This window comes from Macaca fascicularis, chromosome 19 (assembly GCF_037993035.2).
Source record: "Macaca fascicularis isolate 582-1 chromosome 19, T2T-MFA8v1.1".
Lineage (NCBI taxonomy): Eukaryota > Metazoa > Chordata > Mammalia > Primates > Cercopithecidae > Macaca > Macaca fascicularis.
In genome coordinates this window covers 42708268-42728583 of record NC_088393.1, presented here as the reverse complement: position 1 = coordinate 42728583, position 20316 = coordinate 42708268, and the positions used below count along the sequence as shown (strand labels likewise).

Below are 20316 nucleotides of genomic sequence, written 5' to 3'. Positions count from 1 at the left end.
CGCCCGGCCCTCCACCTGGGTTCTTTGTGAGCCGTGGTACTAGGGGGATGTAAAGCTGGTCAAGATACAGCTCCTGACCTCAAGGAACTTGATATTCTGAAAGGGAAACAAGGCAAGAACATGATTTACTTAGATACAATAGACACACTTAGATACAGAGACATAGAAACGAATGAATATGGGAATTCTGTGAAAGGAAAGGTGTGGAGAGAGGGACTGGGCATGGCAGGAAAAATCTGGGAAGCTTCATCCAAGAAGAGTGCTGGGTTCTGAGAACTGGAGATGAGAGAAGGCCATGTTAGGAATAAGGGACAGCATGGCTAGATTCTTGAAAGAGGAAAAAAGAAGGATACAGTTGGTAAGGAGTCCAGTTTGGTCAGAATGTGAGGTATGTACAAAGGGAGTAATGGAAGAAGTTATAAAGGTGGGTTGAGTTCAGAGCATAGACCGCCTTCACTGCCAAGCTAAAGAGTTTACATAGATTTTGGTAGGGTGAAAAAACGGCCTGAATTAGTGTGGAGCGCGGGCTGATACCTGTAATCCCAGCACTTTGGGAGGTCAAGGCAGGCGGACCACTTGAGTCCAGGAGTTTGAGGCCAGCTTGGGCAACATGGCGAGACATCTTCATCTCTACAAGAAAATTTTAAAAAAGCTCCAACATCTCTACAAGAAAATAAAAAAATTAGCTGGGTGAGGTTATGCGTGCCTCTAGTCCCAGCTACTAGGGAGGCTGAAGTGGAAGGATTGCTTGAGCCTGGGAGGTCAAGGCTGCAGTGAGCCATGATCACCTCACTCTACTCCAGTCTGGGCAACGAGTGAGAGCCTGTATTAAAAAAAAAAGGGGGAAAAAAAAGCCTGAATTCTAAGAGAGGAATAGGGATATAAGGAAAAGAGACAAAGACAAAAGGAGAGGTTGCTTGGGTACCACTGCCAATCCCTCGGAGGGACAGGTCCAACCTGTCTCTGTCCCAGCCCCATCTGCATGAAGAGACCCATTGCAGTCTCACCTTCCACGTGCCTGGGGCAGAATGTGAATTGAGAAATCCAAGGCAAATGAGGAACAGTCCATGCCTCCCCCTCCCAGAGCCCCGGGGGTGGGCGACAGGCTCTGAGGATGAGTCAGTGGGGTGGGGACCCCATTTCTGTGCTCATCTGCCTCCTTGGGAATATAAAGAGCAAGCACTGAGGCCCCGCCTCAGAGCACCCCAAACTTGATGCCATGAAGATCCCGGTCCTTCCTGCCGTGGTGCTCCTCTCCCTCCTGGTGCTCCATTCTGCCCAGGGAGCCACCCTGGGTGGTTCTGAGGTGAGCACGTCACCTGCATTTTTATTCTTATACATGTTACCCACCTACCCCTCCATCTCTCTACCTTCTGTCCATTCCTGGATAGGTGGCTCTTAGTTTTGGATTCTGATGGGGGCTGAAGAAGTTGGGGCTCTGTGGAAGGGAGGAGGGAACAGAGCATCCCTGGGGAGACATTTGGGACAGAGATGCTCCTCTTTCTGGAAGGGATGGTGAAGTGTGTGGGGGAGGCTCGTGTACTGAACCCTGGGAGGAGACAGGACTGAGTGGGTCGTCTGGGTTCAGACGATCTCCACCGTGGGCCCTCAGAGTGTTCACTCATTCTGTTCCAGCGCACACATGCCTGGGGATGTGCAGGGGAAGAGGGGGAACTGGAGAACGGCAATGTGAGACAGAGCAGCTCCAAACCCAGGCCTGCGTCCACATGGACAGCAGGTGGAGAGGGTGGAGCAAAGCGAAAAACTAGCTAATGCTGCCTGCAGCTGACTTAACTCTAGGAGGAGTGGGGCTGGGGTGTTCTGGGATACCCCTGCCTAGCCCCTCTTTGCTCTATTTGTGCCCCTGTGAGCGGTGCCCTGGTGACGGGTGGCTCCTCACTGTCTCTGGAGCGCAGACCACGGTGAGAATCTTTACCATCCAGTCCTCAGCCAGAGAGGAATCCTGATGCCTGCTCTGGATTTAAAAGTCTAAGACAGGGGCACAGGCTCAGCGGCTGACGACCGAGCCAGTGATGTCACTGAGCTGGGGGACTGTCGGGGCCTCAGGGGAAGGGGGGCTGACTTCCCCAGTCTGAAAGGGCAGCTTTCACACTACCTGACACCATGGAGTGGGAAGACGTGCCTAGAATTTTAAAAATTTTAGGGGAAACTAGAAATCGGGATGAATTTATGAATTCTTACTAATTCAAAATGTCCAATTCAAACCAAAAAACAAATGAGCCAAATTTTTATGAGATCTGAGCATCTGGATCCAGCCTGCGGGTTCCGTGTTTGGCTGTGTCCTGGGGAGGACACGATGGGGCACACTGAGGCCTGGGGTGGGTCCCCATGGAGGGGGGTAACTGAGCCTCCAGCAGTGGTGGCAATAAAGCCACAAAGCAAAGCAACCTCAATCAGTGAGAGGCAGGCGGTTCACCTCAGCAGCTGGGCTCCCACCTGCACGCGAATCTTTCCCACCCAGCTATATGGACTGAGCATGGGTGTCTCCAGAACACCCCACCTCTTAGAATTAAGTTAACTGCAGGACAGCACTAGCTAGTTTTTCCCGAGCGAATGCTCCGCTCCAGGCTTTCTGCCTGCTGCCCATCATGACACCGCTTACATGTACCATTCTCCAATTCCCCCTCCTCACCCTGCACATCCACCAACCATGTGCGCAACTGGAATGGAGACCATGGTGGAGAACAGGCTGCATTCCTTCGGGGACTGGCCTGTGGATGAAGGCAGAGCTGGCAGACAGGGATGTGGGTGAGGGCCCTGGCGTCACGTGACCACCTGCCTCCTTTTCTCCCTCTCCCTTTCTAGGAAGAAAGCACCATTGAGAATTATGCGTCACGACCCGAGGTAAGCCGTCTGTTTTCCCCGGCCCTCCAGCCGTGAGTCTGTCCTTTCTCTCTTTGTGCTTGTTAGCAACTTTCCTAACACCCTGCTTTTCCGCCTAGGCCTTTAACACCCCGTTCCTGAACATCGACAAGTTGCGATCTGTGAGTACGCTTCTCTGGTGCTGCCCCCGTGAATACCTTCATTACAGAGGGGATAAACGCCTTGGTGGAGAGCTTGCAAAGCTGCCACGGTTCCTTCACCTTCTCCAGAGGGCTGGGGGCTAAGCTCTGGCCTCCCCTGGAGGTGACCTGCTTCTGCTGTCCCTCTTCCTCCACAGGCTTTTAAGGCTGATGAGTTCCTGAACTGGCATGCCCTCTTTGAGGTGAGTGCTCGGGCGCCCCTTGCCCTCCTTGGTTGTCTGCAGTCATCCCAGGGTAGTGGCAGCACATTTTGGCTTTAAATGTATGGGTTGGTTCCTGAGCTCTGGGAGGGAGTGACTGCCCTGCCTGGATGCTGCCCAATGGGCTGTCAACCGAAGAAAGCTTCCCCCCGGCGTCTGTCCTGGCTGGCTACCCATGTTTTCCTAAGATGGTGGTGGAGGAGCAGAGCCCCAAAGACAATTGCAGAAGAGGAAGAGCCTAATCGGTCAAGATTTTATTTGAATCCCCTCATCCTATATGGAAAAACTGGGGCCCACCCACACTTAGAAGGCAAAGTCAGTGACAGAGCTGGGGTCCGCGTCTCCTGACTGCACTCACTTCACACGTGGCCTCATGCGAATGCCTTCAGCTCCCTCGGCCTCAGCTTCCTCTGTGATGTGGGGATGACAATCCACCACAAAAGGTTGCTGTAAAAACCCACTGAAATCATGCTTGTGCAAGGCAGACACAGAATGAGTCCTCAGGAAATATTAGCTCTTGATAAAGTAATGACAAAATAATAACATTATTGTTACTATGGTTACTGTGGGAGTTCATTAAGGGAATGCTTACTGATCCATGCCCGGCTGACCCGCAACACAGCACTCTCTTTCTCTTTCTTTCTTTTAGTCTATCAAAAGGAAACTTCCTTTCCTCAACTGGGATGCCTTTCCTAAGGTAAGAGGTGTGGGCATTAGGAGGATATTGGGGGTAAGGGAAGAAGCAGAGGATATGGGAGAGAGAGTGGGGACAGGGAAAGGAGGATCAACCTTCTCACCAAACTGAAGGGAGATCTTAACTACTACATATAGACGAGAACGGGAACTCACATCGAGGCAGAAATTCCTTTCCATCCGTGCCATCCTATACTGGGCACCCAGGGGTTTCCCCATCTAACCCTGACCCCTCTCCCTCCAGCTGAAAGGACTGAGGAGCGCAACTCCTGATGCCCAGTGACCATGACCTCCACTGGGAGAGGGGGCGAGTGTGAGCGCTGATTCTCAACCTACCATAACCCTTTCCTGGCTCAGGAACTCCAATAAAATGTTTTCCATCCAACAGCTCCTGTATCTGTGTCTCTGTCCTCCTACTGGGCTTTACAAAGGAGTTAAGATGGAATGGGCCCCAAGGCTGGTAGGTAGAAATCTTGACTTCCAAGAGGAGAGTAAGTAGGGAGACAGGAGGAAATAGAAAGGACACACCAAGATGGCAAGAGACCTCCTTGTGTTTTAGCTCATTAGTGTTGACTGGGATCCTTGAGGAGCATGAAGCTATGGCTTGCTTAGTAAGATGCTCAAGAAATTTCTAAACCAAAAAGTAACTGAGACAGGTCTCATTCTCTTGAGGGGGAGCTCGTGGACCCAGAAAACTGTCCTGTTGGTTTGAGCAATAAAGACAGCTCAAACTAGTGCCAAGCACCGATAGATTTGTCAGAGGTCAGGGTCACCTCCACTCAGAGGCCATTCGTTGGTTGCCAATTTGTAACCCAAAAAGTATCTGAGACAGGTCTCAATCAATTTAGAAGTTTATTTTGTCAAGGTTAAGGACAATGCCCAGGAGAAAAAATACAGAATCAGAGGAACGGTCTGTGGTCTGTGCCTTTCTCCAAAGATGATTTTGAGAGCTTCAGTATTTAAAGGGGAAAAGCGGGGAAAGAGGGAGGGTATGGTCACATTACTGAATCCACATGTTATAAGAGAAAAGGAGCAGGTGGGGGAATAGTCCATTATATATTTGTCTCATGCTCAGTAAATCCAGCACTTTACATAAGATATGGTGAACATAGAGTCGCTATCTGTTGAGATAGTTAACCTTTCACCTGTAGCTATCTGTTTAGGAACAAAAGGAAAGGCAGCTTCTGGCATGTCTCAGCTTTCAGCTGATCTTTTTGCCTTTCGATAGAGTGAATTGGGGTCCCAAATTTTCATTTTCCTTTCACAGATCAAACCTACTCCCTGAACTGTTGGCATTCTCCCCCTACCTACCTTCTGAAAACCTGATTCCCTTTGTAGTGGCGATTTTGTATAACAGAGCTATCTGAAATCCAAGGTTCAGGACCCAGCTTAAATCACATGAGCCCATCTGAAATCCTTTTTTGGAATTAGGTAGGCTCTAAATAAAGAAAACTAGCAGTGTGACCCTGAGTTTCTTTCTAAGCCTCTGCTTCTTTATCCGTGAAATGAGTATGGGAATAAATAAGAATGATAACCACCATGTGGTGTTGTTATGAAGGTCAAATGAGATAAGTATGTAAAGCCCCTTGCACACGGCCAAGCATATAGTAGATAATGTATTGCTACTCCCCCAGTTTCAACCAGAGAGCTGCCACAATGATCCAGATTCACTCATTCACTCACTCATCCATCCATCCACCCATTCATCCATCCATCCACCCATCCACCCACCCACCCATCCATCCATCCATCCATCCATCCATCCATCCATCCATCCATCCATCCATCCATCCATCCACTCCCCCATCTACCCATCCATCCCTCCACCCATCCACTCATCCACCCATTCATTCACCCATCCACCCACCCCTCCACCCACCCATCCACCCACCCACCCATCCACCCATCCATCCATCCATCCATCCATCCATCCATCCACTCCCCCACTCCCCCATCTACCCATCCATCCCTCCACCCATCCACTCATCCACCCATTCATTCACCCATCCACCCACACCTCCACCCACCCACCCACCCATCCACCCATCCACCCATCCACCCATCCACCCATCCATCCATCCATCCATCCACTCCCCCACTCCCCCATCTACCCATCCATCCCTCCACCCATCCACTCATCCACCCATTCATTCACCCATCCACCCACCCCTCCACCCACCCACCCACCCATCCATCCATCCATCCATCCATCCATCCATCCATCCATCCACCCATCCACTGCAAAGATCTTGAAACATGAAATGGATTTAGTTTTGTTTCCTGTAGATGTATTTTTCTATGACCCAATTTGTGTACTTAAAATACTAAACTAGTTGGAATTATTTCTGGTTTCTCTTGAAAATTGGGAAAATTAGAGAACAGTGGATCTGTGACTGACTTAAAGCCAAGTAGCAGCTTCCCTCTTTACATAGGACATGGCTTCCAGGGAAGTTTCTACTTGGCAAGCTTCACTTGTTTACATTGCCTTTGGCCTTTATAAGTAACTGAGTTTGTAAACCATGAACTGCAGTTTAATTGAGGAAGTGCACTACAAGGGAAATTAAACTTGGTTCCTACTTTCAAGGCGCTTACAGACCAGGTGAATAAGACATGTAAATGTTCCTGGCCGGGCACGGTGGCTCACACTTGTAATCCCAGCACTTTGGGAGGCTGAGCTGGGTGTATCACTTGAGGTCAGGAGTTCGAGACCAGCCTGGGCAATATGGCAAAACCCCGTCTCTACTAAAAACACAAAATTAGGTGGGCGGATCACATGAGGTCAGGAGTTCGAGACCAGCGTGGCCAACATGATGAAACCCCATCTCTACTAAAAATACAAAAATGAGCCGGGTGTGGTGGTGTATGTCTGTAATCCCAGCTACTCAGGAGGCTGAGGCACAAGAATTGCTTGAACCCGGGAGACGGAGGTTGCCGTGAGCCAAAATTGTGCCACTATACTCCAGCCTGGATGACAGAGCAAGACTCTGTCAAAAAAAAAAAAAAAAAAAAAATGTTGCTTATGCTCTTCCTTCCAATACACACAAAGGAGAGGAAAGCTATAAATGGGATGACCAACAGAGAGGAAAACTATGGACACTGGTGAAATGCCACAATCAAATGAAATACTTAGTGAAGATTGGCCGGGCGTGGTGGCTCAAGCCTGTAATCCCAGCACTTTGGGAGGCCGAGACGGGCGGATCACAAGGTCAGGAAATCGAGACCATCCTGGTTAACACGGTGAAACCCCATCTCTACTAAAAAATACAAAAAAACTAGCCGGGTGAGGTGGCGGGAACCTGTAGTCCCAGCTACTCGGGAGGCTGAGGCAGGAGAATGGCGTGAACCCAGGAGGCGGAACTTGCAGTGAGCCGAGATCTGGCCACTGCACTCCAGCCTGGGCGACAGAGTGAGACGCTGTCTAAAAAAAAAAAAAAAAAAAAAAAAAGAAATACTTAGTGAAGATTGTGCACTCACAAACCAAGTGATAGGAAAGGGAGTACAGGAAGAAGAGGGGAGGTGCTTAAGGGACACCCATCGAGTGACTAGGTTTTAGGGGAGGAGTAAAGCATCCCCAGGGAACTAGGAGTCATGATACACAAGTTAAGAGTATCTCTGAGATAAGACAGTAGTTCTCAAAGTGTGGTCCCCAGGCTGGCAGCACTAGGATCCCCTGGGAACTGAAAAGAAATGCAAATTCTTGGGCCCCACTCCAGATCTAGTAAATGCGAAACCAGGGGTGGGGCCCAGCAATCTGTGTTTTAACAAGCTCTCTAAGCAAGTCTGATTCACTAAAGCCTGAGAACCACTTCAAAAAGGAAAGTCACAGGACTTAAGATTAACCCAGAATCAGGATAGTAGTTGCCCCTTAGACGGAGAGATCCCATGTGATAGGAGAGTGGCACACAGGAGATAAGGGGGGTGAAAGAAGTCACCTCTACATCATGTTTCATTTCTTCTTTAAATACGTACACTTTATACACACTTATGTGTGTTGTATTCCACAATAACGATAACATATGATTAAAGCCAGAGAACACTAGACCAATTTGCAAGTGCTGACAGAATGCAGAGTCAAGAAACAATTGGAGCCGGGTGTGGTGGCTCAAGCCTGTAATCCCAGCACTTCGGGAGGCCGAGACGGGCGGATCACGAGGTCAGGAGATCGAGACCATCCTGACTAATTCGGTGAAACCCAGTCTCTACTAAAAAATACAAAAAACTAGCCGGGCGTGGTGGCGGGCGCCTGTAGTCCCAGCTACTCGGGAGGCTGAGGCAGGAGAATGGCGTAAACCCGGGAGGCGGAGCTTGCAGTGAGCTGAGATCTGGCCACTGCACTCCAGCCTGGGCGACAGAGCGAGACTCCATCTCAAAAAAAAAAAGAAAAAAAAAGAAAAAAAAAGAAAAAAAAAGAAACAATTGGAGAGAAACTGCAATCTGAAGCAAAAAGAAAAAGACAAAGTGAAGTGTAGACAAGCTGTGCATGTGAGTGACAGATGTATGCTAGATCATGTGAAATTGACAAAATGCACAAACATGGGTCAGGCCATTCAGAGGATTCAAAGAATGGCAGACACAGCACCTGTGCTCCCCGAGGATGACCTGTGCAGGATGAGGAAGAAGCCAGGGGGTAGTCACTCTTTATTTTATACTTTAGAAAAACAATAACAACAAATACATTTTTTTTCCTTTCTTTTGAGATGGAGTCTCACTCTGTTGCTCAGGTTGGAGTGCAGTGGTGCAGTCTCGGCTCACTGCAACCTCTGCTTCCCAGGTTCAAATGATTCTCCTGCCTCAGCCTCCTGAGAAGATGGGATTACATCTTCTACACAGGTGCCTGCCACCATGTCTGGCTAATTTTTGTATTTTTAGTAGAGATGGGGTTTTGCCACGTGGGCCAGGCTGGTCTTGAACTCCTGACCTCAGGTGATCCACCTGCATTGGCCTCCCAAAGTGCAGGGATTACAGGTGTGAACCACCATGCCTGGCCAACAAATGCATCTTGTATGGACACTATACCACCTGTTCAACAGGACCTAGAGATACACACTGAGCTATGAAACAATCTCCAAGATAGAGTAAAATGAAAAAAGAAAGTGGCAGATCATTATGCTGCCACGTGGTTAAAATAAAGATATGGTACAAATATATGCTATTATCTGCATATTATCTGCCATTATCTGGAATAAAACTTGAGAAGTAACAGTGATCACTTCTGGAGAGTTAGATACTTTCGCTGTGTACCCCTTTGGATTTTATGAACAAAAATGCTTTACCATGTGAAAATTACATATTTAAAAGAATAAATTAAAAATCAAAACTCTCTAGTAAAGCAAACAAACACCAAAAAACGCTTTGCATTGTAAAGTGGTAGGGCCTAGTCCATGCACTGACCCAGAGTAGGTGCCTCTTAACTGAGTGAATGAAACTGATTTCTCACATTTACCACACCCTTTTGCTACTCAGAGTGTGGTCCCCGAGCCAGCGGCATCAGCATCACTTGGTGCTTGCTTGCTAGAAATACAGAAGCTCTGCTCACTCAGAGCTAATGAATCAGAATTTTTTTTTTTTTTTTTTTTTTTTTTTTTTTTGAGACGGAGTCTCGCTCTGTCGCCCAGCCCAGGCTGGAGTGCAGTGGCGCGATCTCGGCTCACTGCAAGCTCCGCCTCCCGGGTTCACGCCATTCTCCTGCCTCAGCCTCCCGAGTAGCTGGGACTACAGGCGCCCACAACCGCGCCCGGCTAATTTTTTGTATTTTTAGTAGAGACGGGGTTTCACCGTGGTCTCGATCTCCTGACCTTGTGATCCGCCCGTCTCGGCCTCCCAAAGTGCTGGGATTACAGGCGTGAGCCACAGCGCCCGGCCATGAATCAGAATTTTAACAAGACCCCTGCCCCAGGATGATTGACATGTGGAATAATGTTTGAGAAGCACGGCCTTAGGCATGATGTTGAGTGCTATGCAGAAGGCCTTCAAGGAGTTATGATTCAGTTGATGCTTACGACAAAGGAAACGCACAGGGAGAAGGCACTAGATACCTTAGAACGATATGTTTAAATCTGACAGAAGGGAGGAGATAGTTTTGCACCAGGGTAAGAAAACTAGGGAAAGTAACTTTGAGTCTGGCATTCATAAATGAACTTAAAAAAAAAAAAGTCCCTGTCATACTCAGCCAGGACATAAAGGGACTAAAAACCAAAGCCAAACTCACTGATTACCTTGGAAGGCTGCTGGGAATCAACTCATTTTAAAAACTGGTAAATAAAGGAAATGAATAAAAGATTCATCCTCACTTTCCTCTATGAACTATACTTCAGGGTAAACAGTTTCTCTCTCTCTCTCTCTTTTTTTTTTTTTTTTTTTTTTTTTGAGACAGGGTCTTGCTCTTTTACCCTGGCTGGAGTGCAGTGGCATAATCTTGGCTGGAGGTAGCCTTCACCTCCCTGGCTCAAGAGATCCTCCTGCCTCAGCCTCCTGAGTAGTTGGAACTACAGGCACAAGCCACCACACCTGGTAAATTTTTAAATTTTTTGTAGGGTGGGTGTCTTGCTATGTTGCCCAGGGTGGTCTTGAACTCCTGACTTCAAGTGATTCTCTGTCCTTGGCTTTCCAAAGTGTTGAAATTACAGGCATGAGCCACCATGCCCGGCTGGCAAAATTTTTCTTTATACAAGAATTTGAAGCTAATAAATGCAAAAGAAATAATAGAATATTTTCATTTTTCAAAATTTAATTAAATAACGAATGTAGGCTAGCATCTGTAGGGAAGGAAGAAAACATTTTTTAATACTGTCTTAGGTTCAGTGGCTGTGGCAGGCTAATTAAATTAACAAAAGAGTCCACACGCAGTGACTTACGCCTGTAATCCCAGCACTTTGGGAGGCCGAGGAGGTGGATCGCCTGAGGTCAGGAGTTCGAGACCAGCCAGACCAACATGATGAAACCCCATCTCTACTAAAAATACAAAAATTAGCTGGGCATCATGGCGCATGCCTGTGTAGTCCCAGCTACTCAGGAGGCTGAGACGGGAGAATCACTTGAACCTGGGAGGCAGAGGTAGCAGTGAGCCGAGATCGCACAACTGTACTCCAGCCTGGGTGACAAAGTGAGACTCCATCTTAAAAAAAAAAAAAAAATAACAAACAAAAGATAGATTAGCAGGAGAAAAGGCTTATTATGCATGCATCCAGGAGCTTCACAGAAAAGAAGTGGAAACCTAAAGAAGTGGCCAGGCTTGAGGCTCATATACTGTTTTAACAAAGGGTGATAGATTGTGGAAAAGTAAGCTGGGCATGGTGGCTCATGCCTGTAATCCCAGCACTTTGGGAGGCTGAGGAAAGTGGATCATTTGAGGTCAGGAGTTTGAGATCAGCCTAATCAACATGGTGAAACCCCATCTCTACTAAAAATACAAAAGAATTAGCCGGGCATGGTGGTGCACACCTGTAATCCCAATTACCCAGGAGCTGAGGCACAAAAATCCCTTGAACCCAGGAGGCGGAGGCTGCAGTGAGCCCAGATCACACCACTGTCCTCCAGCATGGGCAACAGAGTGAGACTCTGTCTTAAAAAAAAAAAATGTGGAAAAATGACAAAACAATAAAAAAGGGATTTGGACATCCAGGGGAGGTAAATTGTTGGAAGGTAAGTAAAATATACAGGGGAAATTAATGGAAGATAAAGGTTATTTAGCAAGATTTGCTGATGCAGATTCAAGTCTCCAGTGTTGAGTTATCTCCTCTACTTGATGGGAAATGTATGCCCTGCTTTAGGCAGACAGGGGGACGACAGAGAGTTCCGCTTCTGTCTGCCGCTTCTTAATTGTCTTCAGCTCAAAATAATCCTTATGCGAAAGCAGCATACTTTGGAGTGGCACATGCTAATCCCCTTCACATTAATGACTGAAAAACCCGGCAGGTGAAACGCTGATGGGGAACTTTATGGTGGTGGATCAGGCTCACAACCCATGAACCCATGGATCTATCCAACACCCAGAGAGAGGAGACAAGCTTCTGTGGACCTGATGCAACAGAAAGCACAGGGCCCCACATAGAACGCATTCTTGCCAAAACTCAACTCCAAACCTGATTAAAACTCTAGACTCTAGATCTAACTACCAGTTTGCAGGGGGATGAAAAGGCACAGGGGAACACAGTAAAGGATTCTACAGGAAAGACATTAATAACTCCCCCCACCCTTGGCATTTCCTATGAGAAATTCTAGAAACTGATAACCCAGCTTCTTCAACAAAAACACTGTAGAAAAGTCAGGCGCGGTGGCTCACGCCTGTATTCCCAGCACTTTAGGAGGCTGAGGTGGGCTGATCACCTGAGGTCAGGAGTTCGAGACCAGCCTGATCAACGGGGGGAAACCTTGTCTCTACTAAAAATACAAAATTAACTAGGCATATTCCTGTAATTCCAGCTACTGGGGAGGCTGCTGAGGCAGGAGAATGGCTTGAACCCGGGAGGTGGAGGTTGCAGTGAGCCGAGATTGCGCCATTGCACTCCAGCCTGGGCGACAAGAGCGAAACATCATCCAAAAAAAAAAAAAAAAAAAACCACCACCACCACCACCAACAAAAAACACCACTATAGAAAAAAAAGAGAAAGGGGGAAAAATATAAAAATTGAGGGGGCTGGGCATGGTGGCTCACGCCTGTATTCCTAGCACTTTGGGAGGCTGAGGGGGGTGGATCACCTGAGGTCAGGAGTTCAAGACCAGCTTGGCCTACATGGTGCAGCCCTGCCTCTACTAAAAATACAAAAATTAGTCGGCTTGGGGGTGCATGCCTGTTATTCCCAGCTATTTGGGAGGATGAGGCAGGAGAATGTCTTGAACCCAAGAGGTGGAGATTGTGCCACTGCATGCCAGCCTGGGTGACAGAATGAGACTCTGTCTCAAAAAAAAAAAAGTTCATTGAAGAGACACATCACTTAAATGCAACATATGAATCTTGTCTATATCCTAATTTGAACAAACCAACTGGGAGAGAAAAAGATTTAGGAGACGATGAAGGAAACCTGAACATGGACATATTGGTAATAAGAAATTATCATCTTTGGTTTGGGCATGGCGGCTCACGCCTGTAATCTCAGCACTTTGATTTAGGAGGCCGAGGTGGGTGGATTGCTTGAGTCCAGGAGTTCAAGACCAGCCTGAGCAACATAGTGAGATTCCGTCTCTAAAAAATAATTTAAAAAAGAAACAATCAAAAAATAAATAAAAAGAAATTATATTTTTAGATGTGAAAATGTTATTGTAGTTATGTTAAAAAAGAGTCTTTACCTTACAGATACATAATGATGAATTTATGTTTGAAGTAATAAACTCTTTAGGATTTGCTTCAAAATATTCCAATGGGGGGAACAGGTTGGGGTACACAGGAAATAAGTTCGGTAATTACCTAATAAAAAAAGAGGTTCATTATATTAGCTTTTCATATGTGCATATTTTGAAATATTCTACAGTAACAGTTTCTTAAAATATTCAAAAAATTTCAAGAGTATGCTTTTAGAGGAGGGAGGGGGGAAGAGGGCCCTCCAGTGGGCAGAGCATGAAGAACTGGTAGTGCGGGATTCTGGACTGGGAACGCTGTCATTCAGCCTGGCTATCCTGTAGGCGTGGAGGCCTGGAAATGCAGGTTAGGTCAGATGATGGGGGGCTAAAAATTTTCCACTCAATCCTGTGGTCAGTAAAGACAGTCCCGAAGGTGGTAACAACCACAGCCACAATTCAATAGCAGCCATTCTTATTTGGTTCTTAACACGCGCCAGGCTTTATGCCAAGTGCTTTGCATATATTATCTAAGTTGATGTGCAAAACAAACCTATTAGGTTGGCATCATTATCCCCATCTTACAAACAAAGAAATTGAATCTCAGAGAGATAAGCACAGTCATGCTCTGTATAATGACGTTTCGGTCAACAACAGACCGCATAAACAACAGTGGTCTCAAAAGATTATATCATATTTGTACTGTACCTTTTCTATGTTTAGAAACACAAATGCTTATTGTGTTACAGTTGCCTGCAGCATTCAGACCAGTGACATGCTGGGCAGGTTTGTAGCCTGGGAGCCATAAGCTATACCGCACAACCTAGGTGTGGAGTAGGCGATGCTGTATAGGTTTGTGTAAGCGCATTCTGTGGTTCTTCATTTCTCAAAATGTATCTCCATCATTAAGTGATCCATGACTGTAATCTGTTCAAGCTCACACAGTCAGGACCTGGCAGAGCCAGGATTGAACCCATACCTACTTTACCCCTGCTTTAACTGGTGTAATTTGGCCTTCGCTTGCTTTACAACCTATGGTTTCATTTAAGACTTTGCTTGGGAAAAAAAATGCTTCCATTCCTTAAAAAACGTTTGGAAACCACTGCTAAGGATCTGCTGTAGGCATTTAAGGTAGTACAACTTAGTGGTTAGAATATGAGTTATAAAATCAGTCAGACCTGATTTCAAATTCTGTTCCTACCGCTTTACTAGCTATGTGTCCTCTGGGTGGCCACTCTGTCAGGGCCAGAGTTTCATCATTTGTAAAGTGGGAATAATAGCAATACTTCATAGGGGTTAAGAAAACCTCAGTAAATGGTAGCCTAGCTTTTTTCATGTTAATAAAAGGTAGCTGTTATTATTATGCTATAAAACTCCACTTAGATAATGACTCGATAGAGTCATACTTAGAGAAATAATATTTGCAACTGTATTCACTTGCTCTCTTCGGACAGATGAGGAAACTGAGGCCCATAAAGATGAAGTGACTTTTCCAAGAGCACCCAGAGAAGAAATAGCAGAGCCAGGCTTTCAACTCAGGTTCTGTTAGACTTCAGAGCCCTAGAATTTTCAGCTATTTTAGTTTCTTGTGTTGGCTGGGTGCGGTGGTTCACATCTATAATCCTAGTGCTTCCGGAGGCCAAGGCAGGTGGATAATTTGAGGCCAAGAGTTCAAAACCAGCCTCAGCAAGATACTGAGACCCCTGTTTCTCCAAAAAAATCATTAAAAAATTAGCCAGGCATGGTGGTGCATGCTTGTAGCCCCAGCTAGTTGGGAGGCTGAGGTGAGAGGATCACTTAGCCCAAGGAGTTCAAGGCTACAGAGAGCTATGATGGCAACACTGCACTCCAGCCTGAACCAGACCTTGGCTTACAAAAAAAAAAAAAAAAAAAAAAAAGCAGGGGGCAGAGGGGGCCGGGCATGGTGGCTTATGCCTGTAATCCCAGCACTTTGGGAGGCTGAGGCGGTTGGATCACGAGCTCAGGTGTTTGAGACCAGCCTGGCCAACATAGTGAAACCCTGTGTCTACTAAAAATACAAAAAATTAGCTGGGCATGGTGGCAGGAGCCTGTAATCCCAGCTACTCAGGAGGCTGAGGCAGGAGAATCGTTTGAACCCAGGAGGTAGAAGTTGTAGTGAGCCGAGATCATGCCACTGCAGTCCAGCCTGGGGGACAGAGACAGACTCCGTCTCAAAAAAAAAAAAAAGCTCCCAGGTATTGAGTGCCTACAGTGTGTATGATACTTACGGTCTCATTTAACTCTTACGACTTTATGAAGGAGCCATCGTTATCATGCGCACTTTACAGAAAGGAAAATAAAACGCAAAGGGGCAAAGCATGGTTGGGTTTAACTTTCTGTCACTGAAGTTTCTCATCAGATTCCCGAATGCCAAAACCAAGATAGCTGTAGAGTCATGGATGGTACACCCCAGCAACGACCACCCTAGGGATACACTAGAGAGAAATTCTTGCATATATATGCAAAGAGGCAGGTGTAAGGATTTTCACAGAAGCAGTGCCTGGAATAGCTCCAAGCTGGAAACCATGAATAAAAGAGTGGATGTCTAGGTTGGGCACAGTGGCTCATTTCTGTAATCCCAGCACTTTGGGAGCCCGAGATGGGCGGATCGCTTGAACCCAGGAGTTCAAGACCAGCCTGGGCAACATGGTGAAACACTGTCCCTATTAAAAATGCAAAAATTAGCTGGGCATGGTGGCAGGCGCCTGTAATCTCAGCTACTTGGGAGGCTGAGGCAGGAGAATCACTGGAACCTGGTGGAGGTTGCAGTGAGTTGAGAGCCGAGATCATGCAATTGAACTCCAGCCTGGGTGACAGAACAAGACTGCCTCAAAAAAAAAAAAAAAAAAAAAAGAATGGATGTGTAAAATAGGGTGGACCACCTGGTGGAAAGGTAGCTGTCCAGCAATGAAATAAGAGTGCAGGCCGGGCGTAGGGGCTCACGCCTGTAATCCTAGCACTTTGGGAGGCTGAGGTGGGCAGATCAAGAAGTCAGGAGTTCAAGACCAGCCTGACCAACGTGGTAAAACCCCGTCTTTACTAAAAATACAAAAATTAGCTGGGCATGGTGGTGTGTGCCTGTAATCCCAGCTGCTCAGGAGGCTGAGGCAGGAGAATCACTTGAATCTGGGAGGCGGAGGTTGCAGTGAGCTGAGATTACACCACTGGAGTCCAGCCTGGGTGACAGAGCGAGACTCTGTCTAAAAAAAAAAAAAAAAAAAAAAGCGGAGGAATGCGTACACAGGAGTTTCTTAATATGGTTTCTCGTATCTTTATGTGTATTTGAAATACTTCATAGCATAATATTTTATTTTATTTATTTTTGACACTGGGTCTCACACTGTCATTCAAGCTGGAGTGCAGTGGCACAAACATAGTTCACTGTAGCTTCAACCTCCGGGGCTCAAGCAATCCTCCTGCCTCAGCCTTCTGTGTAGCTGGGACTTCAAGTGCATGCCACCATGCCTGGCTAATTTTTAAACTTTTTTGTAGAGATGGGGTCTCACTATGTTGTCCACGTTGGTCCTGAACTCCTCAGCTCAACTCATCCTCCTGCCTCAGTCTTCCAAAGTGCTGGGATTACAGGAGTGAGCTACCATGCCCAGCCTAACATAATATTTTAAGGCAACCACAATAAAGACGCCTTAACTTCAAACTGTCCAAAGCCATTCAGCTGTGAGGGACAAGGCTGAGAATTCTGGTGGCTGACGGGGTGCTCTTCATGTTACCTCCTAAACACAGTCCCTCCTGAGAGCCTGATTTACTTGATTACAAACCTCAACAATGGTGGCACTGTGGAGGCGGCCCGAGAACTTCAACAGGGTGAAATGGCCTCAGATGCTCCTGAGAAATGAACATAGCACCCCGCCCTTGATGACTATCATCCCATTAAGATCTCCCACTACATTTTCTGATACCCAACAGACCAACCGACCACAACATTCCTGGGTCCTCCTCCCCTAAATCAGTGACAACCCAAACAAACAAAAATCCCCAGGCCTCTCCCATGGAAAGATGCCTCATTACCCTCGCCTGCACCTGAGTCTCCTTCGCAGGCTGGTGACCTGAGGTAATGCTCCTTAGCGCCCCCTACAACAAATGACCGCTTTTGTACTTACCCTCCTACTGAGCCTCTATCACCCATGAATCCCCGACAGCCCTTTTTATGTTAAATCAGTTCATGCTCTCTCTCTACTGTCTACACTCTACCCTCCCATGATTTCCCATTCCTTCATAATAAAACCCCAAAGATTTTACTATGGGCCTCATCTCCTACCTCCCCCTCCCATCTTGATCACTTTGCTCCAGCCCTCCGCACCCCATTCCAGCCTCCTTGAGGGCTCTTCAAAAGGCCACACTCCCTCTGCCTGCATGACTCATTCCCTTCTTCCCTTGCTCCCTCACTTTATCTAGGTCTCTGTGGCAATGACACCTCCTCCAAGAGGCCTTGCCAGTCTGATTATCCAACCTAATCTTGCTTTATTTGTTGTTCTAGCCAGAAACCCTCGCACATTATGAAAAACCTCACTCCCCAAACAGAGCATCCCCCATCACTCATTCCCAATGTAGCATCGGAGACGGAGTCTGGATGTTCCTCCAGCACTGCTGATCTGATGAGAACATCCCTCAGGACATCCAATTATCACAGATTTCCTCTTGCGGCTTATTCTCAGGGTCATCCTGCTTACTAATTCCTAACAGAACATCTGGGGCTCCTCACGAGTAAGGGCAGAAACTAGGAAGACTTTCAATTTTCACTCCTTAAATTTATCTCGAAATGAGATTTTTCAGAGAGTCACAGAGGTAGGCTAACTGGATTGGGACTACGAAGTTTCATTCACTGTACAACTTAAAAACTGTCTCTCATCGGCTGGGTGCAGTGGCTCCCACCTGTAATCCCAGCACTTTGGGAGGCCGAGGTGGGCGGATCACCTGAGGTCAGGAGTTCGAGACCAGCCTGGCCAACATGACAAATCCCCGTCTCTACTAAAAACACAAAAATTAGCTGGGCATGGGGGCACATGCCTGGAGCTACTCGGGAGGCTGAGACAGGAGAATCGCTTGAATCTAAAAGGCAGAGGTTGCAGTGAACCAAGATCGTGCCACTACACTCCAGCATGGGCAACAGAGCAAGACGCCATCTCAAAAAAAAAAAAAATTGTGTCTCATTAACAGGTCACCTCGTTATTTCTTATAAATCCAATCATCTGCACAACTGTATTGCCCTGAGTATATTTTCGTATAATTCATTTATTCAATGTAAACATTTACAACACGGCACAATTTTTGGAACAATTTTTGCTTTGGCATCTGTTCATTTCTCAGCATTTCATTCTCAGTATTCAGTTTCTCAATGAAGCCTCCCAAGACCTTACTGGACTTCCAAGAAGCCTTGTCCAGATGCCGTCCCGAGAAGACCCTGCCTAGGAATAAAATTTCCTCTCCTTGAGGCCCAAATTCACAGTTCTTACTATTTGTGGATAAGTCAATTTTCAGTTCCAACTTGATTTCCGATTCAATGGTTCAAAATCTGTGTCCATCACTCTTCTCATCACTCACCTCAGCCCAAACTTCCGCTTCCCTTCTGTCCTCGTGCACTTCCAGTCGCGGCTAATGTGCGCATGCGTCCTGGTTTTGGATGCCCCTTTTTTTTTTTTTTTTTTTTGAGATGGAGTTTCAATTTTGTTGCCCAGGCTGGAGTGCAATGGTGCAATCTCAGCTCCCGGGTTCAAGCAATTCTCCTGCCTCAGCCTCCCGAGTAGCTGGGATTACAGGCATGGACCACCACGCCCCGCTAATTTTGTATTTTTAGTAGAGACAAGGTTTCTCCGTGTTGGTCAGGCTGGTCTCGAACTCCTGACCTCAAGTGATCCACTTGCCTCGGCCTCCTAAAGTGTTGGGATTACAGGCGTGAGCCACTGCTCCCGGCCTGGACGCTCTCTTTTTACCATCCACTTCCTGCTAAGACCTCCCTGAGGTGCCTCAGCCCCTGGGAGGCATTCCTGGCCTTTTGTCACACCTGTTTTGCTTGAGCCACTGCACTGATAGGCACCTTGAGGCCTCGCGGGAGGACAGCCCTCCCTTCTCTGTGTGCAGGCCCTGAAGGGCACATCACATGGAGACAGGTACAGAAAAGGAGGGAAAGCCAAGACGCAGTGTCTGGGGCATGGAGGCTGGGTCTTGAAGTGTAAGCCCTTGAGTCCCCAAACAGCAACGCAGCTGCTGAGCTTCTCAGAACGCAGAAAACGCATAGAGTAGGAGCTCATGCGCACACATACACACCCCAATGCATCCGTCTGTCATCTATTCATATCTTTATTAACCAATTACATGTTGGGATGATAATCCTCTGAACATGTTGGTTTAAATAAAATATATTCATTTCGTCTGTTTCTTTTTACTTCTTTTAATTTGATTATTAGACAATTAAAGATTGTTTAATGGCACCTAGAGCTACTCGGGAGGCTGAGGCAGGAGAATCTCTTGCATCCAAGAGGCTTGGATTTTTTAAAAAATAGTTTACATTATATTTCTTTCTTTTAATTTTTTAAAGCTATTTTGAATTTTAAATTTTTTTGAGACAGAGTTTCGCTCTTGTCACCCAGGCCGGAGTGCAATAGTGCAATCTCGGCTCACTGCAACCTCCGCCTCCTGAGTTCTAGCCATTGTCCTGTCCCAGCCTCCTGAGTAGCTGGGATTACAGGTGCTCGCCACCATGCCCAGCTAATGTCTGTATGTTTAGTAAAGATGGGGTTTCACCATGTTGGTCAGGCTGGTCTCAAACTCCTGACTTCAGGTGATCCACCTGCCTTGGCCTCCCAGATTGCTGGGATTACAGGCATGAGCCACCACCCCTGGCCCCTTTTAATTTTTGAAGAAACAGGGTTTTGCTATGTTGTCCAGGCTGATCTCGAACTGGTGACCTCAAGAGTTGTTCTTGCGTCAACCTCCTAAATTGCTGGGATTACAGGCATGAGTCACTGTGCCTGGCCTTGGCTTACATTGTATATCTATTGGACAATGTTGGGGTTGATAAAAGGATTCATTGCAAAGCTCCTAATCCAGTGACTGGCTCATAATAGATA

The 20316-nt window shown here is 46.9% G+C and overlaps 1 protein-coding gene across 1 annotated transcript; it reads left to right on the top strand.

Annotated features, from left to right (window-relative positions):
• Positions 1 to 1197: 1197 nt before the first annotated feature.
• Positions 1198 to 4320, top strand: KRTDAP (keratinocyte differentiation associated protein). Its single transcript, XM_005588854.3, has 6 exons — positions 1198 to 1306; positions 2827 to 2865; positions 2964 to 3005; positions 3182 to 3226; positions 3894 to 3941; positions 4182 to 4320. The coding sequence occupies exons 1-6, from the start codon at positions 1220 to 1222 to the stop codon at positions 4218 to 4220; spliced, it is 300 nt and encodes a 99-aa protein (XP_005588911.3). The 5' UTR covers positions 1198 to 1219; the 3' UTR covers positions 4221 to 4320.
• Positions 4321 to 20316: the final 15996 nt, after the last annotated feature.

Coding starts and splice junctions, on each gene's coding strand:
- KRTDAP (XM_005588854.3), top strand. CDS start 1,220: ATGAAGATCCCGGTCCTTCCTGCCGTGGTGCTCCTCTCCCTCCTGGTG. Junction 3,006..3,181: donor ACATCGACAAGTTGCGATCT/GTGAGTACGCTT, acceptor CTTCCTCCACAG/GCTTTTAAGGCTGATGAGTT. Junction 3,942..4,181: donor ACTGGGATGCCTTTCCTAAG/GTAAGAGGTGTG, acceptor CTCTCCCTCCAG/CTGAAAGGACTGAGGAGCGC.